The 15,364-nt window shown below is 39.7% G+C and overlaps 1 protein-coding gene across 2 annotated transcripts in view; it reads left to right on the forward strand.

Annotated features, from left to right (window-relative positions):
* ENOPH1 (enolase-phosphatase 1) overlaps nt 1–15,364 on the forward strand; it is a 33,227-nt gene that overhangs the window by 11,902 nt on the left and 5,961 nt on the right. For both annotated transcript variants that reach the window (XM_081249002.1, XM_081249003.1), the window contains exons 2-5: nt 8,607–8,708; nt 10,145–10,347; nt 12,432–12,564; nt 14,483–14,606. In XM_081249002.1, the coding sequence (XP_081105128.1) occupies nt 8,607–8,708; nt 10,145–10,347; nt 12,432–12,564; nt 14,483–14,606 (562 nt within the window). The remainder of the gene's footprint in view (nt 1–8,606; nt 8,709–10,144; nt 10,348–12,431; nt 12,565–14,482; nt 14,607–15,364) is intronic.

Consider the following 15,364-nt stretch of genomic DNA (forward strand, 5'->3'; position numbering starts at 1 on the left):
ATGGATTTGGGGGTCATCAGCAACAGATGGTATTTAAAATCATGGATTAGATGAGATCACTAAGGATACACTGTAGAATGAGAAGTGCCTGGAATAGTGAGGGCTTAGTCAGTGTTGGCAGTTATTCCCACTATTACTACGATTACTCATATTATTCCTACTTATTAGAACTGTTACAGAACTGCCAGGTGAACCAAAATCTCTCATTCTTTTTAGTACAAATCTCTTTGAGAAAAGTGGTATTAGAAGTTTCTGTAGAGAATATAATATCAGCATACAGGGATTTGGGTGCTCCTGATGAGTTGTGCTCCCCGAAGTCATTCACCCACAGAGCTGGATAGGCTCAGGCATTAGAATTCAGTAGACCTGGGTTTGAGTCTTGGCTTTACTTTGTACCAGCAGTGAAACCTTTTTTGGTTTTTTGGACAATAAGGTGATTTTATTTTATCAAGCAATATTCTGTTAAAATAAAACAGCATTCAAGGAATTTAATGTAACCCAGTAACATACTTCATATTAGCATTCATCCTCAATATTAAAACGTGGCATTATTATACAGTCTTCAAATATACATCATAGTCACTTAATCTGTCATGTCTTATTAGAATCTGCTTTCAAAAATGGTGTTGTTCCTAATTGGAAATATAATATTGATTATACGATGATAAAATAAGCCAGCTGTAGTGGGCTGAATGATAGCCCCCCAAAAAATATCCATTTCCTAATCCCTGGAACCTATGAATGTTAACTTACTGGGAAAAAGGAGTATTGACAGAGATGGAGAAATCACCCTTGATTATCTGGTGAGCCCTAAGTTCAATGCCAAGTGTCCTATAAGAGACACAGGGAAGATAGATGCACAGAGAAGGAGGAGGCAGTGTGAGCACAAAGTCAGAGATCGGAGCGATGCAGCTACGAGACCAGAAAACGGAAGCGGCGAGGAATGGAACCTCTCCTAGAGTCTTTGAAGGGAATCAGGCCCTGTCAACATTATGATTTCAGATTTTTGGCCCCCAGAACTGCAAGAGAATAAACATCTGTTGTTTTCAGCCTCACAGTTTGAAGTCATTTGTTACAGCAGCCATAAGAAACTAATACAACACTATTTAAGAGGTGCTTTTTTCAAGTTGAATTATTTTTAAACAATATGAATGATAAATAAGAACTTTAAAGAGATCTCCTTTCTTTTTTCATGGGCAAACCACATACATTTATTTCATTGGATTTTAGATTTTTGATTTTTCAGATCAGCCTCTTCTATTAAATAGCATCATGATTTGAAAAGTATAATAGATTAAATTAAATTAATTAATTAATAATTTTGGCTGTGCTGGGTCTTTGTTGCGGCGTGCGGGCTTAGTTGGGGTATGTGAGATCTTAGTTCCCCAACCTGGGATCGAACCTGGGCCCCCTGAATCGGGCATGGAGTCTTGACCACTGTACTACCAGGGAAGTCCCAAGAATTGTGATTTGTTCTTACGATCCATCAAGCTACTTGATTTTCTTTTGCTTTTTTTAAAAAATTAATTAATTAATTTTTGGCTGCGTTGGGTCTTTGTTGCTGCGCGCGGGCTTTCTCTAGTTGCGGTGAGCACGGGCCATTGCGGTGGCTTCTCTTGTTGTGGAGCACAGGCTCTAGGCACACGGGCTTCAGTAGTTGTAGTGTTTGGGCTCAGTAGTTGCGGCTCACTGGCTTTGTTGCTCCGTGGCATGTGGGATCTTCCCGGACCAGGGATCAAACCCATGTCCCCTGCATTGGTAGGTGGATTCTTAACCACTGTGCCACCAGGGAAGTCCGTTCCTTTGCTTTTTATCCTTTGAGATTAATACGGAAATAATAGCCCACCAATATTGCCTTTGTGTTGTTTAATTTTCTGGCTGGAAAAATATTAATTTCTCAAATACTGTAAATCATTTGCACTGTGTGGTTCCTTTGGAAGCCTTTTAAAATAGTTTCTTTAAATAGCAGTAGTATTACCCATTACTTTTTTATTACCCATTTTCTTCAAAGGAGACTTGAGTAAATATTATAGCAACAATTTTATTTTTATTGATTCTATGACATTTTCATTAAAACAGCCACTTGACCATAAAGCAGATCCATATTTGGACTTCTGAACATTTATGAGGCAACTTCTTTACTTAGATCGTCAGAAATATTGTAGCACTAATGGAGCTTTTTCAGAATGCTGTCGTTGAGCTGTGTAGAATAATAAATTTCTGTTTGCAGAGTATCCCATCTAACATTTAGTGGAATTTAATCTCATAGTCCCCTGAAAGACAAGTACTCTCATTTAGTTCTGTAGCCTTTTGTTATATGTACTACTGTAACAACCCCGTAGGTGACTGGTGAACTAAAAATATTTACATGCTTATAGAATCCTGGGTTTATTGTAGCATTTTTATATACTATAGAATTCTGAAATTATCTATAAATGGATTATAACTATAAAGTTAAAGTATTTATCACCACAGTTATTTCTGGAATTAATTTTAAAGCCTGAAAATTTTCAATGGGCAGGTTTGGGCAATAAGTACTAACTTTAAAAAGTCTATTTTTAGAGCATTCTTATCTGGTATCATAGTACATATCAGGCTATGATATAATTATTGGCTTTTAAAAATAAGCAACTTGAAGGCATTTTTTTTTTTTGCATGATAGATGCTCAATAAGTATGTTTAAAGAATGGATAAAATCTTCACAATTTACTTATTTGCCCCAGGTACTTTTATGTTATGCAGTAACACTTTTGCACTAAAATAGACTGTTCAATCTGCCAGCATGCCAATTCCAGTTATACTAAGTTCAAGCTTCCTTGCCTGCCTTTGTGTATTAGTGCAGAGGGGAGTTTTATGGATAGAGGAAAGAGGCAAATTGGATGACCAGGAGTTCTAAAGTAATTTCTAAAGCTTTTCCTAAAAGTTTAGAATTGTTTGCAATCTTGACCTTTTATTTCTGTGAGTTCTCTGAGGAGACGGTCTCTGGTTTATAACTCTGTTATCAGAAATGTCTGGCACTCAATAGGTCCTCAGTAAATGTTGAATGAATGAGTTGGTTGTCTTTGTGGTTTATCCTCTGGGGACTTCTCTGCAATTATTTATCACTAAATTGGGGTAAAGGTGATCCTTGCCCAGTTTAAATGTTTGTGCTGGAGTATATAATTAGTGGTAAGGTACTGGGTGCTTTCATCTGATTATCTCTAATGACTGCAGTGACTTTGCTTGGTATCGTCATTGCCGTTTAGCAGATGAGAAAACAGGCTCAAAGAGGATAAATTACTTGAACACAGCTAGTAAAAGACACAGGTAGGACCCCAGCCTGGCATGCTGCCTGTAGTCTGTACTCTTTATCTGCTCTCCCACAGAGATTAAGGACCTGGGCTCTCAGGATTAACAGGCTCTTCATGAATTGTTCTTGGTACCAATAAAGCTGGATATAGGAAATTCAACTTTGTGAAGCACAAAGTAAATAATACAGCACTGCATGCATTTAGAAATTTTTTGAGTACTTCAGCTCTTCAGTTACTGGGTGGCCCTGAATCTGACCAAAAGTTTTCCCTGGGGAATATTCCAGTTGCTTAGGAGTTGGGGAGTAACGGAGGCTGGACGCTGGAGGAGAAGGACCAAATGAGAAAGGTGTAGGACGAGGGATCAAAGGTGGCTTGTTTGTTTTTTAATTGTAACCCATTTAAAACAAGCAAGGATAAAGATTAATGTAATGACTGTGCACCGACCACAAAGCTGATTAATTAAACCTTCATATTATGTTTGTTTCAGGTCTTAAAGAAATAGAACATTACAGCTATAACCGAGGCCCTGAGCACATTCCATTTTGTATTAGAGCTTTATTCATATGTTAGAGTTTATATTCATGTTGATAAATACAATTTTAGTACATTCATTTTTAACTGCTATGTAGTTTTAGAGTATGAACATATCCGTTTATTCTCTAGCTGATGACGATTTAGGTTGTTTCCAATTATTTTGCAGCATACCCAGTGGGACAGTAAACTTTTTTTTTTACTTTCTTCTCTGCACATGTGTGTCTGCCTAGGAGAAGAAGCGCTGTGTATGTGCGCCTTCGGTTCTGCTGCATCTTCTCAGATAACACTCAAGTGGGGGCGGGTTTGCAGTCCTGCCACAAGTGCATGAGTGCAGGAGAGATGCTAAGTGGGAGAAAGCAAGGAATGAGGAGGGGCATGCTGAGAAAACCGAGTATTTCAAGAAAATCCGAAGTATATCAGCCCAGTAAAAGGAATCTCTTGCAGAAAAGGAAAGCTGTCAGTCTTGGCTCTTCATTTTCCTTCTTTAAGATCAAAAATGAGTTTTTATTGAGCTTAAACAACGCTTTTGTTTCAAGTATGCTGAAAATTTTGCCTGATCACACTGTTCTGAATCTGCTGAGTGATCCATTACTTACTGGAATGCACCATGAAAACAAGCAAAATTGAATGGCTTCTTTATTTTTACTAGGGCAGGTGAAATTTGAAAAACGTATTGTGAAGAGAGGTAAACGATTCAGTCCTACCATTTAAAAAAAAGCCAAAATAACTTTCTTGTGTTGTATATTTTCATTTGGGAGTGCAATTTAAGTTGAACTTAGAATTGGGTCTTCTGAAGTGTTAAAAAATTCTAATTATGGAGCCAAGCCTTTGTTCCAGTCAGGGAAATTCTATGCACACTAAAAAACATGGTTTTATTCATAATGTTCTATTAACTATGTCCTAACCATGTCATCCCTCAGGCCTGTTAGCAGGAAATAAAATAAAAAGTTTTCTGTCAGCTTCCTCTTTTTTTTTTAAATTGAAGAATCGCTCACTTACAATATTAAATTAGTTTCAGGTATACAACATAGTGATTTGATATTTTTATACACTACAAAATAAGGATAAGTCTAGTTTCCATCTGTCACCATACAAAGTTATTACAGTATTATTGACTATATTCCCTATGCTGTACATTGCATCCCTATGACTTTTTTTTTTTTTAACCTTTAGCCCTTTCCACTTTATTTTTTTTTCCTATGACTTATTTTATAACTGGAAGTTTGTACCTCTTAACGCCCTTCACCTATTTTGCCCATCCCTCCACTCCCTCCCCTCTGCCAGCTTCTTTCTTCTCTTTTTGCCCTTGTTCACTCTATTGTAATAGTAGTTAAGAAAATCTTATGATGCAGAAGCTGGTAATAAGGAGGAAGCGGAAAGGGAAGAGAGGGAGAAGACACAGATCAGTGGTTTTCAGCACAAAGCTGGGTGGTGGGCTGCTACTGCTTAGTACTAATCTGAAGACGCCGGGTGTGCCGTTTGGCACAGATGACCCTGCGGTAGCACATGCTGGCGCTTCGTGAATTGGAGCCCATTCTTTTTTTTTTTTTTTTTGCGGTACGCCGGACTCTCACTGTTGCGGCCTCTCCCGTTGCGGAGCACAGGCTCCAGACGTGCAGGCTCAGCGGCCATGGCTCAGGGCCCAGCTGCTCCGCAGCATGTGGGATCCTCCCGGACCGGGGCACGAACCCGTGTCCCCTGCATCGGCAGACGGACTCTCAACCACTGCGCCACCAGGGAAGCCCCCCATTCTTATTTTTACATTTAGTGAGCCCTCTCTGCAGGGAAGAGGATTGCTTGTCTCCAAGGCCTTTTGCACACTACGGGAGTCTTTCCCTACCCACACTGTTCTCTCTGTGTGTAACATTCTCTCCTCTAGTCTTCTCCAGGTTAGTCCTATCCACCTTTGGTGGTTTTCAGACTTCTTATTCTCAGGATTCCTTTACACGCTTAAAAATTTCTGAGGACCCAAAGAACTTTTGTTTATGTGGGTTATATATAGAGAGATATATATATTTTTTAAATTTATTTATTTATTTATTTATGGCTGCATGGCTGCGTTGGGTCTTCATCGCTGTGCACGGGCTTTCTCTAGTTGCGGCGAGCAGGGGCTACTCTTCGTTGCAGTGTGCAGGCTTCTCATTGCAGTGGCTTCTCTTGTTGCGGAGCTCGGGCTCTAGGCACGAGGGCTTCAGTAGTTGTGGCTCGCGGGCCCTAGAGTGCAGCCTCAGTAGTCGTGGTGCATGGGCTTAGTTGCCCTGCGGCATGTGGTATCTTCCTGGACCAGGGCTCGAACCTGTGTCCCGTGCAATGGCAGGCGGGTTCTTAACCACTGCGCCACCAGGGAAGCCCTATGTGGGTTATATTGATCAACATTTACCATATTAGCAATTAAAACTGAGAAATTTAAAAATATTTATTCATTTTAAACAATAAACCCTGTTACTTTGTTAACATTAATAATATATTTTGGGCTTCCCTGGTGGCGCAGTTGTTGAGAGTCCGCCTGCCGATGCAGGGGACACGGGTTCGTGCCCCGGTCCGGGAGGATCCCACGTGCCGCGGAGTGGCTGGGTCCGTGAGCCATGGCCGCTGAGCCTGCGCGTCCGGAGCCTGTGCTCCACAACGGGAGAGGCTACAACAGTGAGAGGCCCGCGTACCGCAAAAAAAAAAAAAAAAAAAAAAAAAAAAAAAAAATATATATATATATATATATTTATGAAGAATATTTTGTTTGTTTTGGAAAACATGGTTAGAAGACTGTTTTAGACATTGTTTTACATTTTATAAATGGGCTAGGAAGATGGCTGGATTCTCATATCTGCATTGGGTCTGTTGTGATATCACACCTGTGTAGCCTCTGGAACACTACTGTACACTCCTGAAAGAATGAAAGTGAAAAAGGCAAATAACATCTTAGTATTTTTTTGAAAATAGTTTGACCTCGTGGAGCCCTCTAAAAGGGTCTCAGGACCTCGCGGGTCCTGAATCTCACTTTCAGAATCATTGCTTTAGATCTCAGTTCTGTTGTCACTTCTCCAGCAAAGCCTTCCCTGACCTCCGTCACTAGGTCAAACTTTCCTGTTTTATGCCCTAGTAGTACTATGTACCTCTCGTCTGTACCATTTATTAAAGTACCACCTTAACTTTAATGTCTGTTTCTGCTACTTGGCTCCTTGAGATTAGGGATCACGTATGGGTTTTGCTCACAATTACATCCTCAGCCCTTGCCACAAAGGCCTGCCCTGTACTGGGCATTTGGTGCATATTTTAATAAATAAATGAGTGAATCAATTTAAATAAACAGACTTCTTGGATTCCACTTGATTATAGACTTTCCCTTAAAATGTAAGTCCTTCTCTAAATTGTATACCTGGTGTCTATATTCATAGCATATATTTATTATCTGTTTTTTCAGACTGATTATTGCTAAGGCTGTTGCAGGGCCATTACGCCCTGGATCTGTGCAGCATTCTGCTCATACTCTGTCTCACCCATTGCACCATGTTACAATTCTTTGTTTACCTTCCTTTCCCCATCCCTGCCACTGGATTCTTCAGAAGCTTATTGAGAAAAAGGATTGTGACTTGTTTATCTTTTTAATCTCCTTATCCATGCCGCAGTAGCATATCTTAATATGTAGTAGACACTAATATTTTCCTGAACGTGTCAAATTGGATTTGAAAAGATACATACACTACCACTGCAAGTAAATGTAAAAATTTTGACCTAAGAAAAATCATGTTCCCAATGCATGGATTACTGACAGGTTATTTATTTCTGAATTGTTTTGCACATCAGAATACATAGGGTAATTCTGTAGGTATTCTGATTTCCAAGAAAGAATCATGGTGATCAGGTGTTTTTTTAAAAACATTTGTGGACTTCCCTGGTGGCTCAGCCTGCCAATGCAGGGGACACGGGTTCGAGCCCTGGTCCAGGAAGATCCCACATGCCGCCGAGCAACGAAGCCCATGTGCCGCAACTACTGAGCCTATGCTCTAGATCCTGTGAGCCACAACTACTGAGCCCACATGCCACAACTACTGAAGCCTGCGCGCCTAGAGCCCGTGCTTCGCAGCAGGAGAAGCCACCACAATGAGAAGCCCGCGCACCGCAACAAAGAGTAGCCCCCAGTCACCGCAACTAGAGAAAGCCCAAACACAGCAGCGAAGACCCAACACAGCCAAAAATAAAGAAAGAAATTAATTAATTTAAACAACAACAACAACAAAAACATTTGTTATACGTGGTCATCATTCTGTCACAAGATATTTGAGTTATGTGCATGTCCCAAGTACTGTGGTGTGCAATGGGGATGTAGCTGTGAGCAGGGTATACTTGATCCCTATCCTCAAGGATGTATAGCCTAGCCATCTGGTTTGAGTCAGCAAACTTTTTCTGTAAAGGACTGAATACTAAATGTTGAGACTTTGAGGGCTATATGGTCTTGGTTACAAGTCAGCTCTGCATTGTGGCCCCAAAGTGGCCGTAGACACCCTGTAAACAAATGAGTGTGGACACATTCCGATAAAACTTCATTTACAAAAATGGGAGAAGATTGGATTTAGCCCACAGGCTGTAGGTGCTGACTCTTGATCTAGTTCGTTTGTTTCTCAGTCTCCGTCTGACTCCTATATCCGAGCACCAATTTTCATATTTTCAGTGAAATTTTCATTGTCTTATTTGCTAGAATTAGCTAAGGTGAGATTGTTGAAGAACTTGATCTCATGCAAACCACTAAAGCTAATTCTTATTTTTTTCTTTTGCACTTTTATCCAGGACATTTTATTTCCTTACATCAAAGAAAATGTTAAAGAGTATCTGCAGACACATTGGGAAGAAGAGGAGTGCCAGCAGGATGTCAATCTTTTGAGGATACAGGTTGGGATATTTCTATTCCATTGCTTCTACATTCCCAAGGGTGTTAGAACTGAGGATGCCTAAAGACTTAGAATATTCTCTGAGCATATTTTAAAATAAGTGCTCTGGATTCACAGGGCACGGACGTTGTAGTGACTTGCCTGCTTAGGAATTCACAGTACCTAATTAAAAGGCCAGATATAATGACATAAATGGCAGTGTTTTGTCTCTACAATTGCCTCTTTCTGGAGCTATTTCAGTTGCATAAAATATCATGTATTTATAAAACTAAGTCGTTTCTGGGTGGAATGCAAAAGGGTCTTGTGCCATCTCATCACATTTTTCATTAATGTCTCCAAGTGATAACAGCTCATCACCTCATTCTCCACTCTCTCCTCCTCATGGCGTGAGCCCCTGCTGGCCCTCCACAGAGTTCCTGGGCCCTCACACACCTCTCTCCCCAGCTCACATTCAGCCCAGCCTTCATACCCGCCTTCGCCTTCGTTACATGTACTTTGTTCTGCTTTGATCCCTCCCCAGTTTTCAGTCTTTCTCCTTCCACATTGTGTGCTGTGGAACTCCTGATCTGTTGTTTTTCTTATTAAAATTGCTTCATTGGCAAAGGTCTTACATGCTATGCAGAGCTAACTCTCTGGCTTTTTTGAGTTAATTTTCTACATTGGACAATGTGGAAGGCTTTCTGTAAATTCTGTAATGTTAGAAGTTAGGATTGGAAAGAGAGTCACATCCTTTAAGGCATGGGGCATTTGGGTTTGTTGAATTTTCTAGATAACTCAGGGTTAGTCTGAAACACTCTCTTCTTTACCTTTTTTTGTTGTCTCAACTCCTGTTGTTGAAACATACATACATATTCCCTCATTGTAGCATATAAATCATTGAGTCTTTAGGGATTGGACATACGCATTGTCATAGGCTAAACAGCTTCTGAATAGCTATTAAGGTTTTGCAAGATGTGGGAGATTGCAGGAGACTGAATGTAAACCAACCCCAGACATTGCTTCACTAGCTTCTTTTCATTGAATTCCAGGCATAAACTAATTTCACTGAGATTTTCTTTATTTCTTCCTCAGTTATAGTGCAGAGAAAAATGATCCGATTTAATTGAAGTCCTGGTTTGTTGGTCCTAGTAAGTGAATCAACAAACCAGGTCTTATTATAACATTTTATCATTTTGTGCTATCTCTTTTCTCACACACAACATGCCTCTTGGTTTAAGTTTCAGCTTTAGTGATACAGGAAAGGTAAATTTATTGATTATAATCCAGTTTTTTTAGGAATCATTCATATCAGTCCCAAAGCGTAGGATACTTTAATTTTAACAGGGCTCAGTGCTGAAGGTGGTTGGAGAAAGTTGGTCTGCTAGTTTTCAGGTATCCTTTAAGGGATCTTTTTAAAAATGAGTAAGAAACAAATTTTGTGTTGTTTATGATTTAAAGGCTGAAGAGGACTCCCACCTGGATGGGGCTGTTCCGATTCCAGCAGCATCTGGGAATGGGGCGGATGACCTACAGCGGATGATCCAGGCTGTGGTAGATAACGTGTGGTGGCAGATGTCTCTGGACCGGAAGACCACGGCGCTGAAACAGCTGCAGGGCCACATGTGGAGGGCGGCATTCAAAGCTGGGAGCATGAAAGCAGAGTATGTAGCTCCTCAAGTGACTCTAAACACTTCACTAGCCACCAAAGCAAATACATTTTCCACTAGTCCCCTCTCTCCAGTGTAAGTTGCATGATTTGCAAAGTAGATAAAGTCAACATTCTTTTTAGTCCAACAAGTGAGTGTTTTATTTTGTTTTGTTTTTTCAAAGCTGGGATAAAGCATTTCACCCAGATAAATCCCCCAGGCCCGTGTCTGGCTTTGTGTGATGGTTGGAGACTTTTAACCCAAGTCTAAAACAGCTTCCTAGATGTAAATCAACTGTACTCCAATTAAAAAACAAAAAAAACAAAAACAAAAACAAACCCCCCCCCCCCACAAAAAACAGCTTCTTAGAAAATGGCGACTTCCTTGAACTAAGTCATATCTGATCCTTAGTGTATGAGTGATAGCACGGTTGGGCTGCTTCCCAGGATTGATAGTTAGATTACCTGCTTTCTGCTCTGTTAGAGAAGTAAGAATGCTATAAAATTATGCACCCCGTCACTGTGGGGTTACTCAGTGTCAGCAGTGCCACTCTGTTCTGTGCTATTGCAGCAACTTCCAGACCTCGGAGTCTTGATTGTGGGGTTCCTAAGAGCACTCCTGCCAAAGGAGACTCGTGAGTCCTATATTGCTATATCAATAAATCTTAATAAGTTACTGCCACTAAGGATTTCAGGGCATTGCCTGATGTAAACCCTAAGATCCAAGACTGTTACTAGCTGCCTATATTTCTTTTGTTTTTCTGTCAACTGAGATGCCGTTCCTTTATGTACTTGACAAGGGGCTTCCACCGTTTAAGGATGCTTTAGAATTTCAGGATAAGCTGGTGATGTGGAAATAAATATCAGTCAGTTCACTTGGTAAAACACTCAAAGTATTGGAGTCAGGAGATGATGCTCACGGGAGTTAGCCCATCCTTCTCCTGGTTTTAGTTCCTTAATTATAAAACCAAGGACTTGAAATAAATCATCTTTGACTTCTAAGCCCTGCTTTGGAGCAATAACAATCTGCAAATTCAACATGGACTAATCCTGTCTCTGAGTGCAAAGTAACACAAAGTAACTTACAGTTACTGCTTGTTTTGAACTAGTAGGTAATCCCTTTTCTTCAATTTGTTCAATATTGTTTCATCCAGTAGAAGACTTCTCTGACATTTTCCAGTTAATCTTTTATAGATGACTGGTTCCACATCCCAAGATTCTTGTACTTCTCTTTTCAACCATCTCCTGTGATGTTGTCTACTGTAGACTTGGTGAACAAGACTGTCAGGAATCATTGCTGATTAGCTAATGTGAAATGGTACATGTCTGTTAACTGATCTGTTACATAATTGTTTTTCTGTGTAGTAAAACCGAAGGTTTTCTTAGTTCTCAAGAAATGTAGTTCTGTTTTCTAGCTAATCAAAGATTAATAGCTTTGAGCCTCCAAACATTTTTTTAATTGTTTGGGTGTAGATCTTTCTAAAAGCATTAACATGCTCTCTTAAGGCACACTGGATATAATTGAACCTTTTCTCGTCATGAATTATATCAAAGGCACACAACAGTAAACTAGTATTGTTGTTTGCTTTTTTGAATTTCTTGGGAATTCAAAAAATCCCTTTCTCAGGGAACTGTATTCAATATCTTGTGATAAGCTATAATGGAAAAGAATCTGAAAAAGAATATATATATATATATATATATATATGTATATATGTATATATATATATATATATATATGACTGAATCACTTTCCTGTACACTAGAAACTAACACAACATTGTAAATCAACTATACTTAAATTAAAAAAAATTCCTTCCTTATTTTATCTCTTTATCTGTAATCACTTTTTACTGCCCTTAGTGTGGCTGTCTGTCAAAAACTTTCTCCCCTCGACCTAAATTACTGCTTCTAATCTACTGTGACCCTGGAACTCTGGGGACACGCTCATTAGATCTGCAGGAGTTCACAGTCTCATGGAGGTGCTTTTCCTGGCGACCATTTGGACACAAATAGAGAAACTTGTGGCAGCTATTTGACTGGTTTTCATTTGGCTGGATAACGTGTTCCTTCATTTCAACTTGGTGGTCTTCCCTCTAGGTTCTTTGAAGATGTGGTTCCAGCAGTCAGGAAATGGAGAGAGGCTGGAATGAAGGTGTATATCTATTCTTCAGGGAGTGTAGAGGCACAGAAACTGTTATTTGGGCATTCTACAGAGGGAGATATTCTTGAGGTAGGTTACCCGGTTACTTTGTTTTTTTGACACCATCAAAGCATAAAACAGTGAATGTGAGTGCTACAGTTATAAGCTAAGCAGCATTCAGATAATTGCATTTACATATGCTATTCAGGTTGTAAAAAAGAAGTGGAAAAACTGGGGAATACATTGTGGAAGGGTGAAATGTAGCTGTGGTACCAATCTTTGCATCAGAGGTTCTTAAACTTTGCTGTGCATAAGGATCACCTGAGGAGTTTGTTAAAAATGTAGATCCCTGGGCCCTGTTTCCTGGCAAATCTATATCAGCAGGTCTGGGCTACGGTTGGGAATCTGCATTTTCAAATATCTACCCTAAGTGATTCTGATGACAGTAGTATTAGAACCATATATATCTCTCTCTCAGATAAATAAGACCTAAGCTAGCTTGTAAATCAGCTATCTTGTCAGTATTAGAAAATCATCAACCCAAAGGCAAGGAAACTAATGGCTTCTTTTGGTTGTTTAAAGTATTAGGTAAGATGTAAAAGAGTGGCTCATGCCACTGTCCCTCACAAAAGGGCACACAGACTTCTTGAATGCAGGAGAGTACATGGTGGATTCATTTGTTTCTGGTACTTTGGAGAGAGACAGATTTTATTTTAGCAGAATCAGCATTCTTCTGTAAGAGAACTGCGCATGTTATTACACGGTGATTACTTAAGGCCTCTTATTAACATTCCTTGTACCTGAGAAAAGCCCTGCTAGCTTTTCTGTCCCACAGTCCCTGCGTCCCCTGGAAGACAGGGTAGTCATTGGAAAAAGGGACTACATTTATGATTATAAAAAGAAATGCTGACTAACTGAATACAGGCTGAAATTAGTGATTCACAGTAGTTTACTCAGCCAACTATTTTTTTAAAATAAATATTTATTGACCCTCTACCATGTGCAGAGAACACTTCGACTTTGGAGATTGTCATAGTCTCATTTTACCTTCCTGCTTTTCCTCTTAGTTCTAAGTCAAATATTAAATCAGTAGTAAAACCCTTTAATTGCTTGTTAACTATTCTCCTCTGAACAGATTAAGCTTCTTTTCTGCTCTCTCTGATGAAATAGACAATAAGGTGATAGTAGACAGGACACAGTAATTACCCTCCGAGTTCAGTAATAAAACTTTATTCTACACTTGCTTAGTGTGAGGCAGACCTGAGAGAGAAAGAAAATATGCAAAACAATTCTTAACTTTAAAAATCACAATATTAATATTACCTTTATTTATCTTTGTGAGGCTTATTTTTAGTTTGTGAAAAGTTCTGAAAATATTCAAAAGATCACATCGTAATAGCTGATCCTAAATGTGAACTTATTTTAATGACTGTTGGTTAAATTAGTAAGTTATATATTTGACCCCAATTATTTCTAAGATGTCAGGGGTATATATGAGCTCTTGGGTAGAATTTAAAAATGTTTTAATTAGAAAATGAAAGTTTCTTGGAAGTAAAGTAATAGCTTACTAATTAGGCAGTTTAGAGAAATCTGGTCATTCTGGGGTCAAAAGGACAATGTTGAGAACCTTTCATTGGGTGAAACCCAGTCTAATAAGTAGTTTGAGTGAATATAGTGTTTTAAGGATAGGAAGTGGGGCATGTATATTTTAAAAGATTTTGGATATAAAATTAATGCTAATGGAAGAAGACCAAGATTATAAAATGATCTTATATACATTGAATTGGTAGTTTTCTTTTTCCAAATGTTTATTTCTATAAAACCTTAGTTTACATTTACTTTTTGTAGCTTCCATAAAGTTCTCTATGAAGTAGACTTACAGGGAATATTTGTCGAGTGGATGAAGTCACTATGATTATTGAGTAGTTCAGAGAAAAGGGATGAGAGACAGAGGGGCTGGGTTGCGTGTGTGTTTGTAGCATCGTTCTTTGCCCTTCCCTGTGTCCAGCTTGTGGACGGTCACTTTGATACCAAGATTGGACACAAAGTGGAGAGTGAGAGTTATCGAAAGATTGCCAGCAGCATTGGGTGCTCAACCAACAACATTTTGTTTCTGACGGACGTCACCCGAGGTGAGTAATCTGACTTCTTGCACTGTACACTCCAGGGTGGGAGCCGAGCCTGGCACTGCACACGCTTTGCCTTCGTAAAGAAAGTTTATGTGGGTAGCCCTGGAAAATGAAGCAGGTTTATAAAAGGAAACAGTGAAACAGCCAACCCACCTCCCTCTCCATCTACCCATCATTGGGGGAAGTGGCATTGGAAAGATAAATTCTTCTCCTTTTAACATGAAATGGAGAGATAACAGAGGCAGCCAGCCATAAGGGTGGGAAGGAGCATGCAGCCAGGGGTATGAGGGTGGGTGCGTGGCTAGTCCAGCACAGGCAAGTCACAGCGGACCTGCATCAAATGTACTTAACAGCAGTGAGATCAGCTATACACCCTCAGCAAAAAAAAGTGAGAGAGAGAGAGAGAGAAGTCTGTAGTTGGAGCGATTTTGCCTCATTGTCCTGCTGGCTGATGAGCACTGCCCCTCAGCGAGGAGGAGCCTCATTTCTCCTTTCCCTCAGATGGGCTCAGGCCCCGGGAGCCCCTCATGTTGTAAACCTCAACCTCACTGCACACGGATCTCATGTTTAAAGATTGGCATCTTTTTTACCCAGCATGGTGCTCTTTATATTATATACAGTGCATTAGCACATGCATTATCACTGTAAGGAGTGAATGTATGAAACAGCACATACTGTACTTTATCGGCAATTTAAGTGATTTCAAGAGCAGTTCTTTTTTTTTTTTTTTTCGGTATGCGGGCCTCTCACTGCTGTGGCCT

The sequence above is a fragment of the Mesoplodon bidens genome (genome assembly GCF_964165515.1).
Source record: "Mesoplodon bidens genome assembly, chromosome: 1".
Lineage (NCBI taxonomy): Eukaryota > Metazoa > Chordata > Mammalia > Artiodactyla > Ziphiidae > Mesoplodon > Mesoplodon bidens.